Consider the following 15,250-nt stretch of genomic DNA (forward strand, 5'->3'; position numbering starts at 1 on the left):
GCTCCTCGCACAGCTGAAGTGAAGCAGAATTGTTTTTTTGGGAACTCTGCAGAGTCCACGTGCTCTCCTTTGCCTCCCCAGAGAGGAACTGCGGACCAGGAGGGCCCAAAGGCTGGAGCTGTGGAAAAGCAAGCTTTAAGCTAAAAACAGGCTTTTAACAAGGTTCTGGGGCAGCATGAGGCAGCAACGGGAGCTGAAGTGCTACTGCCATGCGTGACGACCTCCAGAGGGACCTGGGAAGTGCCAGCCTGCAAAAATCCCAGAGAGGCAGGAAAAAGCTGGTGCAAATGGTGATGGAGGAAGACTCGGGCCCCATCCAACCCCCGCTCACCCTCTGCTTTATCGAGCCGCTTCACGAGCAGGCGGCTGGGCGCTCGCTGGCAGCCGGGGCAGGCAGGAAGAGGCCGATGGCAGCGTTGGTGAGCCAGGCAGGCACGTAGCTGAGCAGCAGGTAGAACAGCTTGGTGCACAGTAGCCAAGTAGCAGCTGCGGGGGAAGCAGGCGAGCAGCACGTGCTCCGTGCCGTCGGTGACCCGTGAGAGCCGGGGGCTGCTCAGTCGGTGCAGCAGGCCAGTGCCATCGACGTCTGCGGGGGGGAGGCGTCGTCAGCCCGGCCCCGCGCCGCGGGACCCCGGCGGCTGAGATGGTACTCACACGCCCGCAGGTAGCGCCGCCCGTACGCCGCACGGGTCTCCTCCGGCAGCTTCTCCCAGAGGCGCTCCAGGGTCTCCGTCAGGCGCTGCGGGTCCGTCATGCCCGTGTGGAAGCTGCCAGGCTCCATCATGGAGACATGCACCCCGAAGGGGCGCATCTCGCGCCTGCAAGGGGAGGGTGCGAGCAACCACCTGGAAGGAGCATCCTGCCAGGGTGCCAACACCCCGGCCCACCTGCGCGGGTGCAAGGCGGGAGCCCTCTCCCACGGGCTGGGCTTTGCAAAGCCCTTGGTCTCTTTGCACAGCTGCCTGCCCCAGCCGCGCTCCCGCTCTCCCAAGCTGCAGGCAGGCACCGCCGTCTCACACCCACCGTCTCACACCCGCCCTCCCTGTGGCTCGATGCCTGTTCTGACGAATGGGCAGAGCATGGTGCAAAGACACCCCTGGGGGAAGGAGAGCAGAGCCAGGCGGCCGACAGAGCTTGGCTGCATGTGACACAGGGACGCGGTGCGGGTGCTGCTACCGGAGGCTGTCAGAGAAGGCCCCCGACTCTGTCAGGCACGCCACCAGCACCCGCAGTCCCCGTGCGTCCAGCTGCCGTGCCAGCAGGTTGCCGAAGCCCAAGTCACAGCCCATGATCAGCACATATTTCTCCATCAGGTTTGGCACCCGCTGCCGCTCCAGGTACCACCGGCGCAGCAGGTACAGCCACATCCTCGCGGGTGTTGCGGAGTTGCACGTAGGGTGCAGAGGAAACCTTCCTGTGCACAGATCGTGGGGACAGGACTCAAGCGCTGAAAAATGCAGCTGTCTAGAGGCAGCCTGGGGATCTGTCCCAGGGCATCAGCTCACCACGATCCCCCAAAGCACCGCATCTCTGCTCGCTGCTTCCTGCAGTGGCAGGACGTGGCAGTGACCTCCAGAGCGGCCCCTCTCTCTCCCCTCAGATCAAGTTCTTGCCGTTCAATATTACTGTTTTTTTTTTTTTTTTTTTTTTGCATGTCCTCTAGCCGGACGTGTCTGACCTCTCCTATCCCCCCACCGCAGCATTCCCTCCAGAGGAGCATCATCCTCGCTGGGCTGCATCCCTGCAAGTGCCGCAGCATGAACCCAAACGTTACCTGGGGCAGGTCCTGCCACTGCTCTGCTCCAGCCCAGCCAGACCCTTCTGTGCTGTCCTTGCTCCTTTGGATGTGCTGTATGAATAGGGGGCAGCTTGGGTGAACAACCCCACCTCATCCACTAAAGCAACAGCCGCTGGGCAAAGCAGGTGCTCAGATTGCTCCAGGTAAGTCTGAGGGAGAGGCGGGATCAGAGCAGTCACTGGTGGAAAGCTTTTCATCCCTTAATTACAATGCTCTGGTTGTTTTGCACAGAACATCGTACCAGCAGCTCTGTTTTGGCCTTATGGTTGTTTTTTTTGGCAGAGTGGATCCCAGGGCCTTGCACAACCTGATCCATCTGACCCCTCCTTTGCTCCTCAGTCAACAAAACTTAGCCCCCAACTTTTCTTCCCTCTCGTGCTGGCAGAGCCGCTCCAGCCCCGGCAGCCTGGCCAGCGCACACCTGGATTGCGCGAGCGCCTTTGTCCCCATCCCTCTCTCTGTGCAAGGATGGGGGCACTGGGCTTTTGCCCTGCTGCCAGCTGGAGTCGGGGGAGAAACAGGCCCTTTGGGCTGGCTGTGGCTAAGGGCTCCCTTCTCAGTGCTTTGACTGAGAGGAGTGGGAGTCACTGGGTGCGCTGGAGTCACTGAGCTCTGAGCGGCTCTGCCTGTCCTGACGGCCTGTGCACCGGAGCCATCACCATCCCGGCAGGAGGAAAGCAAAGCTCAGAGGAATCGGCCCAGCACACGGGTGGGTTGATGTGCACAGCCCTGCCTCGAAGAGATTTTCTGCCGTGCTGCTCCCTTCCCTGTGGGCAGGACCTAAACCCTAATAAGCCTCCAGGAGCCTGAGGGAGGTGGATAATCAATGCCTGTTCCCAGCTCGCAGGGAGCTGTGTGGGCCAACGCTTTGCACTCTCCCACCACTTCAGGAGTGAGCGTGCAGCTCAGCTGGGCCTGGGATGGCAGCTCAGCTGGACCTGCAGGGGCAGCACAGCTGGACCTGGGATGGTCACCCAGCTGGACCTGGGATGGCCCAGCTGGGCCCAGGGCAGTGTGGGAGAGGCCACATGTTGGTTCCCAAGCCGAGGAGGCCCCGGGCCACAGCTCCAGTGGTGATGCCAGCACAGAGTTTGCTTGAGCAGGAGAGGCCAAATGGGCTCTGTGTGTTTTCCAAGCTACAGATTGAAATACAAGGCACCAAGATTTGCTTGGGACATCCTAGGAGAGCCAGAGCAGTGAGACTGCTGATGCCTTGGCTGCTGCTGCCCAGCCACCACGCACAGAGAAGAAAGGCTGCTGAGATTGCACACATCTTGCTTTTTTCATTCATGTGTTAAGCCCCAACACCCACCAAATAGGCCAGAAAAGAGACACCGAGGCAAAAGCAACCAGAGCCGCCCCCTGCTGTTAACATACCCTAGGGTTCATGGCTCGTGATGCCATGGTCCTGGGCTCTCCCGCATCGGCCACCGGCGCCCCCCCGGGCAAGGCTGGAAGCCAGGTCCTGCTGGGCCAGGAGTTGGACTGGCCAGTGCAAATGGGTTTGCTAGCAGGTGACAGTTCATTGTGATGAGATGTGCATCGAATAACTGGAAACTCAGTCACTTTTGCAGAGATGCCGGCCCCCAGCTGATATGGCTGGCCCAGGCTGCTCCTGCCGCCAGCCGCTTACGGCGCGTCCTGCACTCTCTGGGCAGGTTTGGGGTAGGACCAGGCCAGCACAGCATCTGCCCAGGCCGACGGCAGGTAGCTGAGGGGCAGGTAGAGCAGCTTGGCGTCCCAGCCTGCCGAGTAGCGGGCGCGGGGGTACCGGCTGGTCAGCGCGTGCTCCATGCAGTCTGTGACCAAGGACAGGTTGGAGCTGCACATCTTCAGCAATTCCTGCGTTAACTTTAAAACTGCAGAGACAAAAAGAGGCAGTCAGGCCGGCTGAGTCTGGCCTCCTTTGTGCCAGGCACAGCTCAGCAGGGCAGCTGGATGCAGGGTCTCACTTGGACTCCAGGAAGGGAGCAGCAGCTTTAACTTTTTGGCGGATGTACTCACAGCTTTTGAAGTAAGCCTCTCCGTAACTTGCTCTGGTTTCATCCGAGAGCCTCTCCCAGATGCACTGGAAATTATCTTTCAGGATCTGGGCGTTGGTGATGGCCGTGCTGAAGTAGCCCGGTTCAATGATGCTGACCTTCACCCCAAAGTGGCGCATCTCCAGTCTGGAAGGGAGCCGGAGCCGTGTGGGAAGTGGGAGCTGTGCTCGTGGGCATCCTTCCCCGCAGGCACTGGCACTGCTGTAGGATGTGCCCCGCCACGGCACACGAGCCACCGTCCAGCGTTTTGTGGGATGGGCTCAAAGCAAAGCAGCGTGACCCCCAGCTATCACCTCAAGTCTGTCCTGGGACATGGGTAACCAGCCCCTGGGTCTGCTGAGCAGGACTTACCGGAGGCTGTCGGAGAAGGCCTCGACACCGTACTTGGAGGGGCAGTAACCACCACCGAAGAAGGCGAGCCGGCCCATGATGCTGGCCACATTGACCACCCGGCCGCCGGCGCGCCGCACCAGGGGCAGGAAGCTCAGCGTCACCTCCACCAGCCCCACCAGGTTGACGTTCAGCACCCGCACGAAGTCCTCCTTGCACAACCACTCATTGGGGGCCGTGGGCAGGGCGATGCCCGCGTTGTTCACCAGCCCCCAGAGCCCTGCGCAGAGCGGACGGGGTGAGCGGGGAGCGCAGGGACACCCCACTCCCGTCCGTGGCTGCACCCGGGCGCCGGACCATACCTCGGTCTCCGACCTGTCCCTTAACCCAGGCGGTGGCGGCAGCGATGCTCTGGCTGGAGGTGACGTCCAGGACAAGGGTCTGCAGCCGGGACGAGGCGGCCGCCCGCAGCTGTGCAGCCCCCGACTCCGTCAGGCACGCCGCCAGCACCCGCAGCCCCCGCGCGTCCAGCTGCCGCGCCAGCAGGTTGCCGAAGCCCGAGTCGCAGCCCGTGATCAGCACGTATTTCTCCGTCAGGTTCGGCACCCGCTGCCGCTCCAGGTACCACCGGCGCAGCAGGTACAGCCCCACCAGCACTGCCAGGTACAGCCACATCCTCGTGGGTGTTGCGGAGTCGGGCGAGGGGAGCTCTGTACACGGGAGGTGACGGGGCGAGCGCAAAGGAGGTCACCAGTGTGGCCGGAGGCAGTGCCGGGGCTGCCGCTGACCTTAGGTCTCCCCACCCCAGCACTGGTCAATGATTAGCTCTTGCAGGGTGTTCACAGCGCGGGGAGCTGCGCAGAAGCAGCCGTGTGGCCCCAGCAGGCGCGGGAATGTGGGGCGGGCGCTGCGCTCCAGCCCTGTGCGGAGGGGGCTGCAGCTGGGGCTGCAGCGGGGGCCGGTCCGGGGAGTGTCCAGCAGGGTTTAACCTCCGCAAGGCAGCGCTGCGTTTCGTAACGCTGTTCTCCTGTGCTTCCGTCGCTGACGTTGAGCCTCTGTGGCCGATGGGGCGAGCCCACGTGCAGGGAAGAGGCTGAGGGCAGCAGGAAGTCGCGCTGCACCACGGGAACGTGGACAGGAGGGAAATAGACCCCGAAACTGCTTTTGCAACCCCCCAAAACTGGCCCTTCTCCCTTCTTCCTGCTTGTGGCAGAAGCGGTCTGTGGGCCGGCCGCTCACTGGCGCGGCGCAGCGTGCTGCAACCTGCCCTGGACGTCGTTTTGGGAGACGCCTCTCGAACCTGAATGGTTCAGGTCCTGCCTGCCCCTTTGTGCTGGCACCTGCGGTTTTGGGGGTGCAGCCGCTCTGGAGCCGGGTGCCCGGTGATGTCCAGGCTGCGTCACCCCAGGAGCAGAGCGAGCATCGCTCTGGGGGTGATGGGCGAGCCCAACACTGCGCCGAGCTGCTGCCAGCCTCAGGGCAGCTCACGGGGTTCCCGCGCCCGGGTCCACCCCGGCCCCGCTGCTCCGGGTGCTCGGGCCAGGAGCACGGCGGCCGCTCGCCCTGGGGCCCTGGCACCAAGCTCTGCTCCTGGTCACGCTGCTCGTGGGCAGGGGGGACCTACCAGCAGATGAGGTTTCTGCTCTCTCTGGCTCTCTTCACCCAGCCTGCCTGCTCGTGGCCTGCGGGAATGGGATCAGTGGGACCCCGAGGCGGGAGAGGGGTCGGTGCTGGCGGGACGGACTGGGGATCCTGCCCAAGGTGGTGCCTCCCGGCTCTGGAGACGCGAATTCCTACAGAGCAGGGCTGAGAGCCCGAGGGGCGTTTGCTGTCTGCCGGTCAGCACGGTCCTGCCCGAGCCAAATCCCGCCCTGCTCATCTCCGCTTGCAACAGCAGTCGCTGGCAGAGCCATCTCCGGCCAGCGAACCCGGGACAGGCAGGGTGCCAGGCTGACCTGCCGCTCGCTACCCCCTTCGGCAGGCAGGGCCGGCGTGAGGAGCCGGAGCCGGGAGCGCCGTGGGCAGGTGCTTTGGGGCGAGCTGGGCCGGGCCGGGCTTTCTGCTGCGGCCGATCCCCCAAGCTGTGCTGGCGGCCTGCCCTCAGCCCGGGACGTGCCGCTGCCAGCAGCTCCCCACTGCCTCCCCCAGCCCGGACATGTCTCTGTGCAGGCGCCCGGCCCAGGCCGAGGCCAGTCCGGCGGGATGGGGCTGCACGGCCGGGCCGCAGCAGGCTTGGGGCAGCGCTAGCACCGAGCGGCTTTTCACCCCTTGCCCAGGAGAGCAGTGCTCGGCTCCGTCCTTTGGCTTTGACCGCCCAGATAAGCTGCTTCCACCCGGCACGCGAGGCAAATGCCGCTGTGCCCTGCTGCCCGCAGCAACCCCAGGGGCAAAAGCGGAAAGGAAAGAGCAGCCGGTGCCAGGCGCCCGAGGGACACAGCCCAGGATGCACCGTTTGCTTGAGCGCGGCCGTGCCCGGTTTTATTAACGCATGGCCTCGTTGGCCTCCTGCAACCCTGGTGGGGGGCCAGCCCCAAGGAGGAGCCACGGGACGCCCCGGGGTTGCAGGCGCTCTATTTGCAGCGTGTGGCGTGCTCAAGGGGCCTGGGCTGGCCGGGGCAAATCCGGGGCCAGGAGCCAGTCGGCCAGGGCGGTGGGCAGGTAGGAGAGCGGGATGTAGTGGAGCCGGGCGTCCCAGCCGGCACTGTAGCGCGTGCGGGGATGCACCGCCGTCAGTGCGTGCTCCATGCAGTTGGTGACCAGCGACAGGTTGCTGTTGCAGTGCGTCTCCAGCGACTCCTTGAAGGTCCTGCGAACTGGGAGCAGAGAAAGAGGAGGGTGAGGGCTGCGGGCGGGTGCCTGCACCAGCCCCCATGCTCTCCCCACCACCAGGCTCTTACAGCTCTCAAAGTAGTGCTGCCCGTAGCTCTCCCGCACGCCCGCTGGCGCCTGCTCCCAGACCTGATCCAGGGCCTCCACGTTACGCTCATCCGCCATGCCGGTGCGGAAATACCCCGGCTCCACGATGGCCACGTGCACCCCAAAGGGACGGAGCTCGCGCCTGCAAGGGAGCCGCCGTCACGGGCTGGGCGCAGCAGGGTGCCGTCCTGCGCCATGGGCAAGCGCGGTGACGGGGACCTACCGGAGGCTGTCGGAGAAGGCCTCGACGCCGTACTTGGAGGGACAGTAGCCGCCACCGTAGAAGGCGAGCCGGCCCAGGATGCTGGCCACATTGACCACCCGGCCGCCGGCGCGCCGCACCAGGGGCAGGAAGCTCAGCGTCACCTCCACTAGCCCCACCAGGTTGACGTTCAGCACCCGCACAAAGTCCTCTTTGCGCAACCACTCATTGGGGGCCGTGGGCAGGGCGATGCCCGCGTTGTTCACCAGCCCCCAGAGCCCTGCGCAGAGCGGACGGGGTGAGCGGGGAGCGCAGGGACACCCCACTCCCGTCCGTGGCTGCACCTGGGCGCCGGACCATACCTCGGTCTCCGACCTGTCCCTTAACCCAGGCGGTGGCGGCAGCGATGCTCTGGCTGGAGGTGACGTCCAGGACAAGGGTCTGCAGCCGGGACGAGGCGGCCGCCCGCAGCTGTGCAGCCCCCGACTCCGTCAGGCACGCCGCCAGCACCCGCAGCCCCCGCGCATCCAGCTGCCGCGCCAGCAGGTTGCCGAAGCCCGAGTCGCAGCCCGTGATCAGCACGTATTTCTCCGTCAGGTTCGGCACCCGCTGCCGCTCCAGGTACCACCAGCGCAGCAGGTACAGCCCCACCAGCACTGCCAGGTACAGCCACATCCTCGCGGGTGTTGCGGAGTCGGGCGAGGGGAGCTCTGTACACGGGAGGTGACGGGGCGAGCGCAAAGGAGGTCACCAGTGTGGCCGGAGGCAGTGCCGGGGCTGCCGCTGACCTTAGGTCTCCCCACCCCAGCACTGGTCAATGATTAGCTCTTGCAGGGTGTTCACAGCGCGGGGAGCTGCGCAGAAGCAGCCGTGTGGCCCCAGCAGGCGCGGGAATGTGGGGCGGGCGCTGCGCTCCAGCCCTGTGCGGAGGGGGCTGCAGCTGGGGCTGCAGCGGGGGCCGGTCCGGGGAGTGTCCAGCAGGGTTTAACCTCCGCAAGGCAGCGCTGCGTTTCGTAACGCTGTTCTCCTGTGCTTCCGTCGCTGACGTTGAGCCTCTGTGGCCGATGGGGCGAGCCCACGTGCAGGGAAGAGGCTGAGGGCAGCAGGAAGTCGCGCTGCACCACGGGAACGTGGACAGGAGGGAAATAGACCCCGAAACTGCTTTTGCAACCCCCCAAAACTGGCCCTTCTCCCTTCTTCCTGCTTGTGGCAGAAGCGGTCTGTGGGCCGGCCGCTCACTGGCGCGGCGCAGCGTGCTGCAACCTGCCCTGGACGTCGTTTTGGGAGACGCCTCTCGAACCTGAATGGTTCAGGTCCTGCCTGCCCCTTTGTGCTGGCACCTGCGGTTTTGGGGGTGCAGCCGCTCTGGAGCCGGGTGCCCGGTGATGTCCAGGCTGCGTCACCCCAGGAGCAGAGCGAGCATCACTCTAGGGGTGATGGGGCAATTCCCTCCGTCCTCGGCTCTCTTTAGGGGCAGAAAAGGAGCTTTGGTCTTCCCGGGCCAGTGCCAACAGCCCTCCCAGCCTGGTGACTCGTTTTTCTCTGCCCTGCAACGTCTTGTTTATCACCCCGTCTTGCGGGTTGTCCTTGTCCCCCCCCCACTTCCCGGCCAGCCGTGCGCGTGGGTTTTTGCTCCTTTGCAAAGCAGAGAGCGTCCTGGAGGCGAAGGAGCGACAGAGGCCACCCGACAGCCACTTAGGAGCGGCCTTGCTTTTAACGAGGCAGCCGGAACCGCCGGTGCCAGAGCGGGCCATCCCCACCACGCTGGCGGCGGGTGCAAGCCCGAAGCCGGCACTGGGCACGCCGCAGTGGCAGCCCCTCTCCGTGCGGCTCGCTAGGCGCTCCCAGCCGGCTTGAGGGCACTGGAGCAGAGGAAGCGGTCGGTCCAGGAGCTGGGCAGGTAGGACAGGGGGATGTAGTAGAGCTTGGCGTCCAGGCCACAGGTGTAGCGAGTGCATGGGTGCTCAGCTGTCAGCGCGTGCTCCATGGCAGAGGTGACCAGGGAGAGGTTGGAGTTGGCCGTGGAAAGGAGGCGCAGAAAATCGCTGTTGTCTGCGGGGCAAACATGCAGTGAGTGGCACGGCCGGGCACCATCTCGACCGGTCGAGTCAGGCCAGAATGAAACGGGGGGAAGCGACTCTTTCCCCCCTGAATTCAAACCGCAGGTGCTGCCGGGGCTCCACCAGCCCCTGGCGCCGCACTCACAGGTGGAGAAGTAGCTGTGGCCGTAGGCCTGCCGGACCTCGTCGGGGCAGCGGCTCCAGACGTGCGCGATGCTCTGCCGCACCACCTCCGTGTCCACGATGGGCGTGCGGAAGCAGCCGGGCTCCACGATGGCCACGTGCACCCCAAAGGGACGGAGCTCGCGCCTGCAAGGGAGCCGCCGTCACGGGCTGGGCGCAGCAGGGTGCCGTCCTGCGCCGTAGGCTGGCGCAGTGACGGGGACCTACCGGAGGCTGTCGGAGAAGGCCTCGACACCGTACTTGGAGGGACAGTAGCCACCGCCAAAGAAGGTGATCCGGCCCGCAGCACTGGCCACGTTGACCACCCGGCCGCGGGCGCGCCGCACCAGGGGCAGGAAGCTCAGCGTCACCTCCACTAGCCCCACCAGGTTGACGTTCAGTACCCGCACGAAGTCCTCCTTGCGCAACCACTCGTTGGGGGCCGTGGGCAGGGCGATGCCCGCGTTGTTCACCAGCCCCCAGAGCCCTGCGCAGAGTGGGTACAAGGAGGGTCACGATCGCTCCGGCCCCAGCCCCAGGGCACTGCCAGGGTGCTCGCCGCACCGGCAAAGGCGGCTGCACCCACGCAGGACGTTCCCTGCGGAGCAAAGCCAGCGAGCGTGCAGGCAGCGGCAGGCAAGGCTGCAGGTTGCCTGCTGCGACCTGCTGCTGCAGGGGCGAATGCACCGCCGGGGCCGGGGGTGAACGTGGCACCGGAGCCAGGGACAAACCCTCACCCCAGAGCCTCACACCTGCAGAAGGGGTCTGGGCTGCAGGAGTGCCTGGACACGCACAGCAGGCACCGGGGCCGTACCTCGGTCTCCGACCTGTCCCTCAACCCAGGCAGTGGCGGCAGCGATGCTCTGGCTGGAGGTGACGTCCAGGACGAGGGTCTGCAGCCGGGACGAGGCGGCCGCCCGCAGGCGTGCGGCCCCCGACTCCGTCAGGCACGCCGCCAGCACCCGCAGCCCCCGCGCGTCCAGCTGCCGCGCCAGCAGGTTGCCGAAGCCCGAGTCGCAGCCCGTGATCAGCACGTATTTCTCCGTCAGGTTCGGCACCCGCTGCCGCTCCAGGTACCACCGGCGCAGCAGGTACAGCCCCACCAGCACTGCCAGGTACAGCCACATCCTCGTGGGTGATGCTGGGAGCGCACGGGGTGACGGGGAGAGGGCTGCGGGTGACGGATGCGGCCCCGCGGTGCCAGACGCGTGCGGCTGGGACGGGAACGCTGCGGCTGGTGGCGTCCGCGCGAGTGCCCAGCCCCGGACTGCGGTCGGCTGGCTCCAGGTGGGACGGAGGTGGCTCCCACCCCCCCAGGCCGCCCCCGGAGTGGTCTCGTGGTGCTGCAGGAGCTTGGTCCCAGACCCGCGGCTTCATGCCATCGCGGGGAGGGGCTGGGGACGGCGGGGCCAGGGCACTGCCCTGGCTCTGCTGTTGGCTGCAGCTGGAGGGGAATCATTAACCAGGGCTGGGTCAATGTCCTGGGGGCTCTTCACCCCGGCACCCACACCGCGTGCACGGGGCTGGGTGCACCTTGCACCGCCCGCACCCGCCACTGCCCTGTGCAGCCTGTGCGTCCTGCAGTGCTCCGTGCACCCCGCAATCCCCTGCGCCCCCCTGCAATGCTGTGCACCTCCTGCAATCCTGTGCACTCCCCATTGCTTTGCACCCCACAGCCCTGTGCAACCCCCATGCTGCCCCCATTGCTGTGCACCCTGCAGCCCCGTGTGCCCCCCCAATGCTGTGTGCACCCTGCTATCTCATGTGCCCCCCCCAAATCCCGTGTTTCCCCTGCAAGGCCGTGTGCCCCCCCCAGCCCCGTGCACCCCAATCCTGTGTGCTGCAACTGCGTGCGCCCCAATTCTGTATGCACCCCAATCCTGTGTGTCCCCCAGCCCCATTCACCCCAATCCCGTGTGCACTCCCAGCCCCCTGCACCATTGCAAGGCCGTGCGCCCCCGTGCGCCCTAATCCCCCGTGCGCCCCCCCCAGCCCCCGGTGCCCCGTGTGCCCCCCGTGCCCCGTGTGCCCCCCGTGCCCCGTGTGCCCCCCAGCCCCGTGTGCCCCCCGTGCCCCGTGCGCCCCCCAGCCCCGTGCGCCCCCCAGCCCCGTGCGCCCCCCAGCCCCGTGCGCCCCCCCCAATGCCGCGCGGCCCGGGCCGGTCCCGGACTACAGTTCCCGGCGGCCCCGCGGGGCACGTGGCGCCGCCGCCCCCGCTCCCGCCGCTCCCGCCATGGCGCCCTTCGAGCCGGCGGCGCTGCCCGAGCTGCTCCCGGTTTTCTACCGGCGCCTCTTCCCGCACGGCGCCTACGGCCGCTGGCTCAGCTACGGCGGCGGTGAGCGGGGCCGGCGGCGCCTGCGATGAGCGCGGCGGCCTCAGCGGCGCAGGGCGGGGGGGGGGGGGGGGCCACGGCGGTGCGATGGGGGGGGCGCTGGGGTGCGGTGCAAGGAATGGGGGGGGGGTCCAGGGGTACATTGGTTGGGGGGGGTGCAACGAAGGGAGTCCTGGAGGTGCACGCAATGAGTGGGGGGGCCCGGGGGCGCTGGGATGGGGTGCAATGAATAGGAGGGGTTCAGGGGTGCAATGAAGGGGATGCTGGGGTGCAGGGGATGAGTGGGGGGGTCCCGGGGGCGCTGGCAGGGGTGCAGTGGAGGGGTCCCCCTGGGGACCCACCTGTGGAAGTGGGGGCCTGGGAGCAGTGGACAGGGGGGCCCCGGGTGCAGGCGATGAAGGGGGGACCTGGAGGGGTGACAGCAGGAGGGGCTGCGAATGGGAGGGTGCTGGGGGGGCGTGTGATGAGCGGAGGGTTCTCAGCAGCGCCGCAGCGGGGGGCGGCAGGCCCTGCCCCAGCCCATGCCGGCCGCGCCCCCGCAGCGGCCAAAAACTACTTCCAGCTGCGGGAGTTCTCCTTCACGCTGCGGGACGACGTCTACCTGCGCTTCCAGTCCTTCGGCAGCCCCCAGGAGCTGGAGCGGGAGCTGCAGAAAACCAACCCCTACAAGATCGACATTGGGGCCGTGTACTCGCACCGCGTGAGTCGGCGGCGGCAGCCGGGCCGGGGGCGCGTGCCGCGGGCACGGGCTGAGCCGGCTGCCTTCCCCGCAGCCCAACCAGCACAACACGGTGCACCTGGGCGCCTTCCAGCCGCAGGAGAAGGAGCTGGTGTTCGACATCGACATGACGGACTACGATGATGTCCGCGCGTGCTGCAGGTCCCCGGGGCGGCCGGGCGAGTGGGGAGGGCTGGGGAGGCGCCCGGCGCTGCCGCCGCACGCTCCCGACCCGGCTCCGCTCCGCCTGCAGCTCGGCCGAGATCTGCTCCAAGTGCTGGACCCTGATGACCATCGCCGTCCGCGTGCTCGACCGGGCGCTTGTGGGTGAGCCCCCCAGACCCCGCGCCACCCCTCGCCTCGGGCGCTTTCCCATGGGTTTTTAGGACGTGCTCGGCTGCAGTTTGCGTTGCAATAGCGTCTGCTGCCGCGGCGCCCGGAGGGGGGCGCGATGGGCGGAGGGGAGCAACGGCAGGGATCCTGGGCATGCGCCCAGGGGTGCAACGGCGGGGTGCTTTCTGGGGGCTGTGCCAGGACCGCCGCTTCCCGCGGCCCTTGCTGGAGCCCTGCTCTTTCCCCTGCAGAGGACCTGGGCGTGAAGCACCGGCTCTGGGTGTACTCGGGCCGCCGGGGCGTCCACTGCTGGGTATGCGACGACACGGTGCGCAAGTGGTCGCCGGCGCTGCGCGGCGCCGCCGTGGAGTACCTGTCGCTGGTGAAGGTGGGTGGGCGGCGGGGCCGGGGGGCGGCGCGGGGCAGCCCACTGTGCCCCAGGCCCGGCCTCACCACCGCCATCCCCCCAGGGCGGCGCGGAGACGGTGAAGAAGGTGGCGCTCTCAGAGCCTGTGCACCCCTTCGTCAGGTGGGTGAGATGCGGGGCCGGGGCGGGCGGGCGGGCGGCGCGGGGCCGGCCGGGGCTGAGCCGCCTCTGCCCGCAGGCGCTCGGTGAGCGTGGTGGAGCGGTACTTCGCCGCCTACGCCCTGGAGGGCCAGGACATCCTGGGCAGCCAGGAGAGCTGGGAGAAGGTGCTGGCCCTCGTGCCAGAGGATATCCTTTCCGGAGCCGCCGCGTTGGGAGCGGGAGGGGGGTCCGGCAACACCCGGCGAATGGCCTTAACCGCCGGCACAGCACCGTGACGTGCTGCGGAGCGAATTCCCCAAGAAGAGGGACTCGGCGCAGCGCTGGGAGCTGCTGAAGGCCAGGATGGAGCGGACGCGGGTGAGTGTGGCGGGGCAGCGGTGGGACCACGGTGGTGGCAGTGGTGGTGACGGGCCCCTCCGCCGTTGCAGCGCCCTGCGGGCCCCGGGAAGAGCCTGCCGTGCTACGCAGACTGGGAGATCATGCTGCAGTACTGCTTCCCCCGGCTGGACATCAACGTCAGCAAGGGCGTCGGGCACCTGCTCAAGAGCCCCTTCAGTGTCCACCCCAAAACAGGTAGGTCCCGGCCGCCCTGCGGGCCGCCCCGCGCCCGGCCCCCCCTCACCCCCCAACCCCGGCAGGGCGCATCTCGGTGCCGCTGGACCTGCAGAGGCTGGAGCAGTTCGACCCCTTCGCTGTCCCCACCATCAGGTAGGTGCGTGCCGGGGGGTGGGGGGGGTCCGCGGCAGCAGTGGGGGGTGGCCACCACCTCCCGCCGCGTCTCTCTCCCGCAGCTCCCTGTGCCAGGAGCTGGACGCAACCAGCGAGCTGGAGGACGACGGCGACACAGAGCCCAAGCGGCGGCCGCGGGGTGAGCGGGGCCGGGCTGGGCTGGGGGGCTGCGGGGGAGTCCCCATTGCCCCGGCCCCGCTCAGTCCCGTCTCCCGCAGACTACAAGCGGACGAGCCTGGCGCCCTATGTGCGGCTCTTCGAGCAGTTCGTGGAGGGCATGGAGCGCGCCCGGCGCGGAGAGGCGCTCCGGCGGAGCGGTGAGCACCCGGCGACAGCCCACTGCCCCTGCCCAGGGGGAGCTGCTCTTTCTGGGGTAAAAACCCCCCATTTCTCCTCTTTCCAGACCTGCAAGGAGACTTCTGAGCCAGCGGCCGGGCCCCGCATCCCGAGGTCGAGCCGTCTCCCTGCCACCCGCCGTGCCCGACCCCCTGGCCCAGACCGGCCCTTCCTGCCCCCCTTTTTGTACTTTTTTTGCACAAAGACCATTAAACAGCTCTGTTGCCTCCGCGGCCAACGTGTGGGTCGGGGCTGGGCAGGGTGGAGGGTGCCGGCCGCACAGCCATGGGTGCGTCACCATGGGGCGCAGGGGGAGCTGGGGGGGCTGGTGCTGTGCAGGGGGCACGGCCCCACGCCTAAGATGTCACTGCCCATGGAGGGGTCCCAGCCCCATACGCGTTTGGGTCCCAGCCCCACACCCATGGGGAGGTCTCAGGTCCATTACTGTGGGGGTCCCAGCCCCACACCCACGGAGGGGTCCCAGCCCCATGTCCGTTTGGATCCCAGCCGCACACCCATGGGCGTCCCAGCCCCATGTCCGTTTGGATCCCAGCCCCACGCCCATGGGGGTCCCAGCCCCATGTCTGTTTGGATCTCAGCCGCACACCCACGGAGGGGTCCCAGCCCCATGTCCGTTTGGATCCCAGCCGCACGCCCGTCGGGGGTCCCAGCCCCATGTCCGTTTGGATCCCAGCCGCACACCCATGAAGGGGTCCCAGCCCCACGCCCGTGGGGGTCCCAGCCCCATGTCCGTTTGGATCC

General features: G+C 67.4%; 4 protein-coding genes and 1 pseudogene across 4 annotated transcripts; 1 reads left to right on the forward strand and 4 right to left on the reverse strand.

Annotated features, from left to right (window-relative positions):
* Nucleotides 1–232: 232 nt before the first annotated feature.
* Nucleotides 233–1,892, reverse strand: LOC138062655 (retinol dehydrogenase 7-like; annotated as a pseudogene).
* Nucleotides 1,656–6,020, reverse strand: LOC104147447 (retinol dehydrogenase 16-like). Its single transcript, XM_068921634.1, has 5 exons — nucleotides 5,795–6,020; nucleotides 4,533–5,263; nucleotides 4,192–4,450; nucleotides 3,803–3,966; nucleotides 1,656–3,657 (listed from the first exon to the last, which is right to left on the reverse strand). The coding sequence occupies exons 2-5, from the start codon at nucleotides 4,843–4,845 to the stop codon at nucleotides 3,428–3,430; spliced, it is 966 nt and encodes a 321-aa protein (XP_068777735.1). The 5' UTR covers nucleotides 4,846–5,263; nucleotides 5,795–6,020; the 3' UTR covers nucleotides 1,656–3,427.
* A 545-nt stretch (nucleotides 6,021–6,565) lies between these two features.
* LOC138062653 (17-beta-hydroxysteroid dehydrogenase type 6-like) lies at nucleotides 6,566–8,301 on the reverse strand. Its single transcript, XM_068921635.1, has 4 exons — nucleotides 7,651–8,301; nucleotides 7,310–7,568; nucleotides 7,068–7,228; nucleotides 6,566–6,983 (listed from the first exon to the last, which is right to left on the reverse strand). The coding sequence occupies exons 1-4, from the start codon at nucleotides 7,961–7,963 to the stop codon at nucleotides 6,763–6,765; spliced, it is 954 nt and encodes a 317-aa protein (XP_068777736.1). The 5' UTR covers nucleotides 7,964–8,301; the 3' UTR covers nucleotides 6,566–6,762.
* Nucleotides 8,302–8,971: 670 nt separating this feature from the next.
* Nucleotides 8,972–11,439, reverse strand: LOC138062654 (retinol dehydrogenase 16-like). The gene is made up of 4 exons (XM_068921636.1): nucleotides 10,325–11,439; nucleotides 9,739–9,997; nucleotides 9,494–9,657; nucleotides 8,972–9,340 (listed from the first exon to the last, which is right to left on the reverse strand). Exons 1-4 carry the CDS (start codon nucleotides 10,635–10,637, stop codon nucleotides 9,123–9,125), a joined length of 954 nt encoding a protein of 317 aa, XP_068777737.1. The 5' UTR covers nucleotides 10,638–11,439; the 3' UTR covers nucleotides 8,972–9,122.
* Nucleotides 11,440–11,688: 249 nt separating this feature from the next.
* PRIM1 (DNA primase subunit 1) lies at nucleotides 11,689–14,719 on the forward strand. Its single transcript, XM_068921637.1, has 13 exons — nucleotides 11,689–11,846; nucleotides 12,386–12,543; nucleotides 12,617–12,723; nucleotides 12,815–12,888; nucleotides 13,146–13,282; nucleotides 13,365–13,423; nucleotides 13,500–13,609; nucleotides 13,689–13,780; nucleotides 13,852–13,996; nucleotides 14,062–14,131; nucleotides 14,215–14,291; nucleotides 14,371–14,469; nucleotides 14,556–14,719. The coding sequence occupies exons 1-13, from the start codon at nucleotides 11,744–11,746 to the stop codon at nucleotides 14,573–14,575; spliced, it is 1,251 nt and encodes a 416-aa protein (XP_068777738.1). The 5' UTR covers nucleotides 11,689–11,743; the 3' UTR covers nucleotides 14,576–14,719.
* The last annotated feature ends 531 nt before the right edge of the window (nucleotides 14,720–15,250 follow it).

Source organism: Struthio camelus, chromosome 28 (genome assembly GCF_040807025.1).
Source record: "Struthio camelus isolate bStrCam1 chromosome 28, bStrCam1.hap1, whole genome shotgun sequence".
NCBI lineage: Eukaryota > Metazoa > Chordata > Aves > Struthioniformes > Struthionidae > Struthio > Struthio camelus.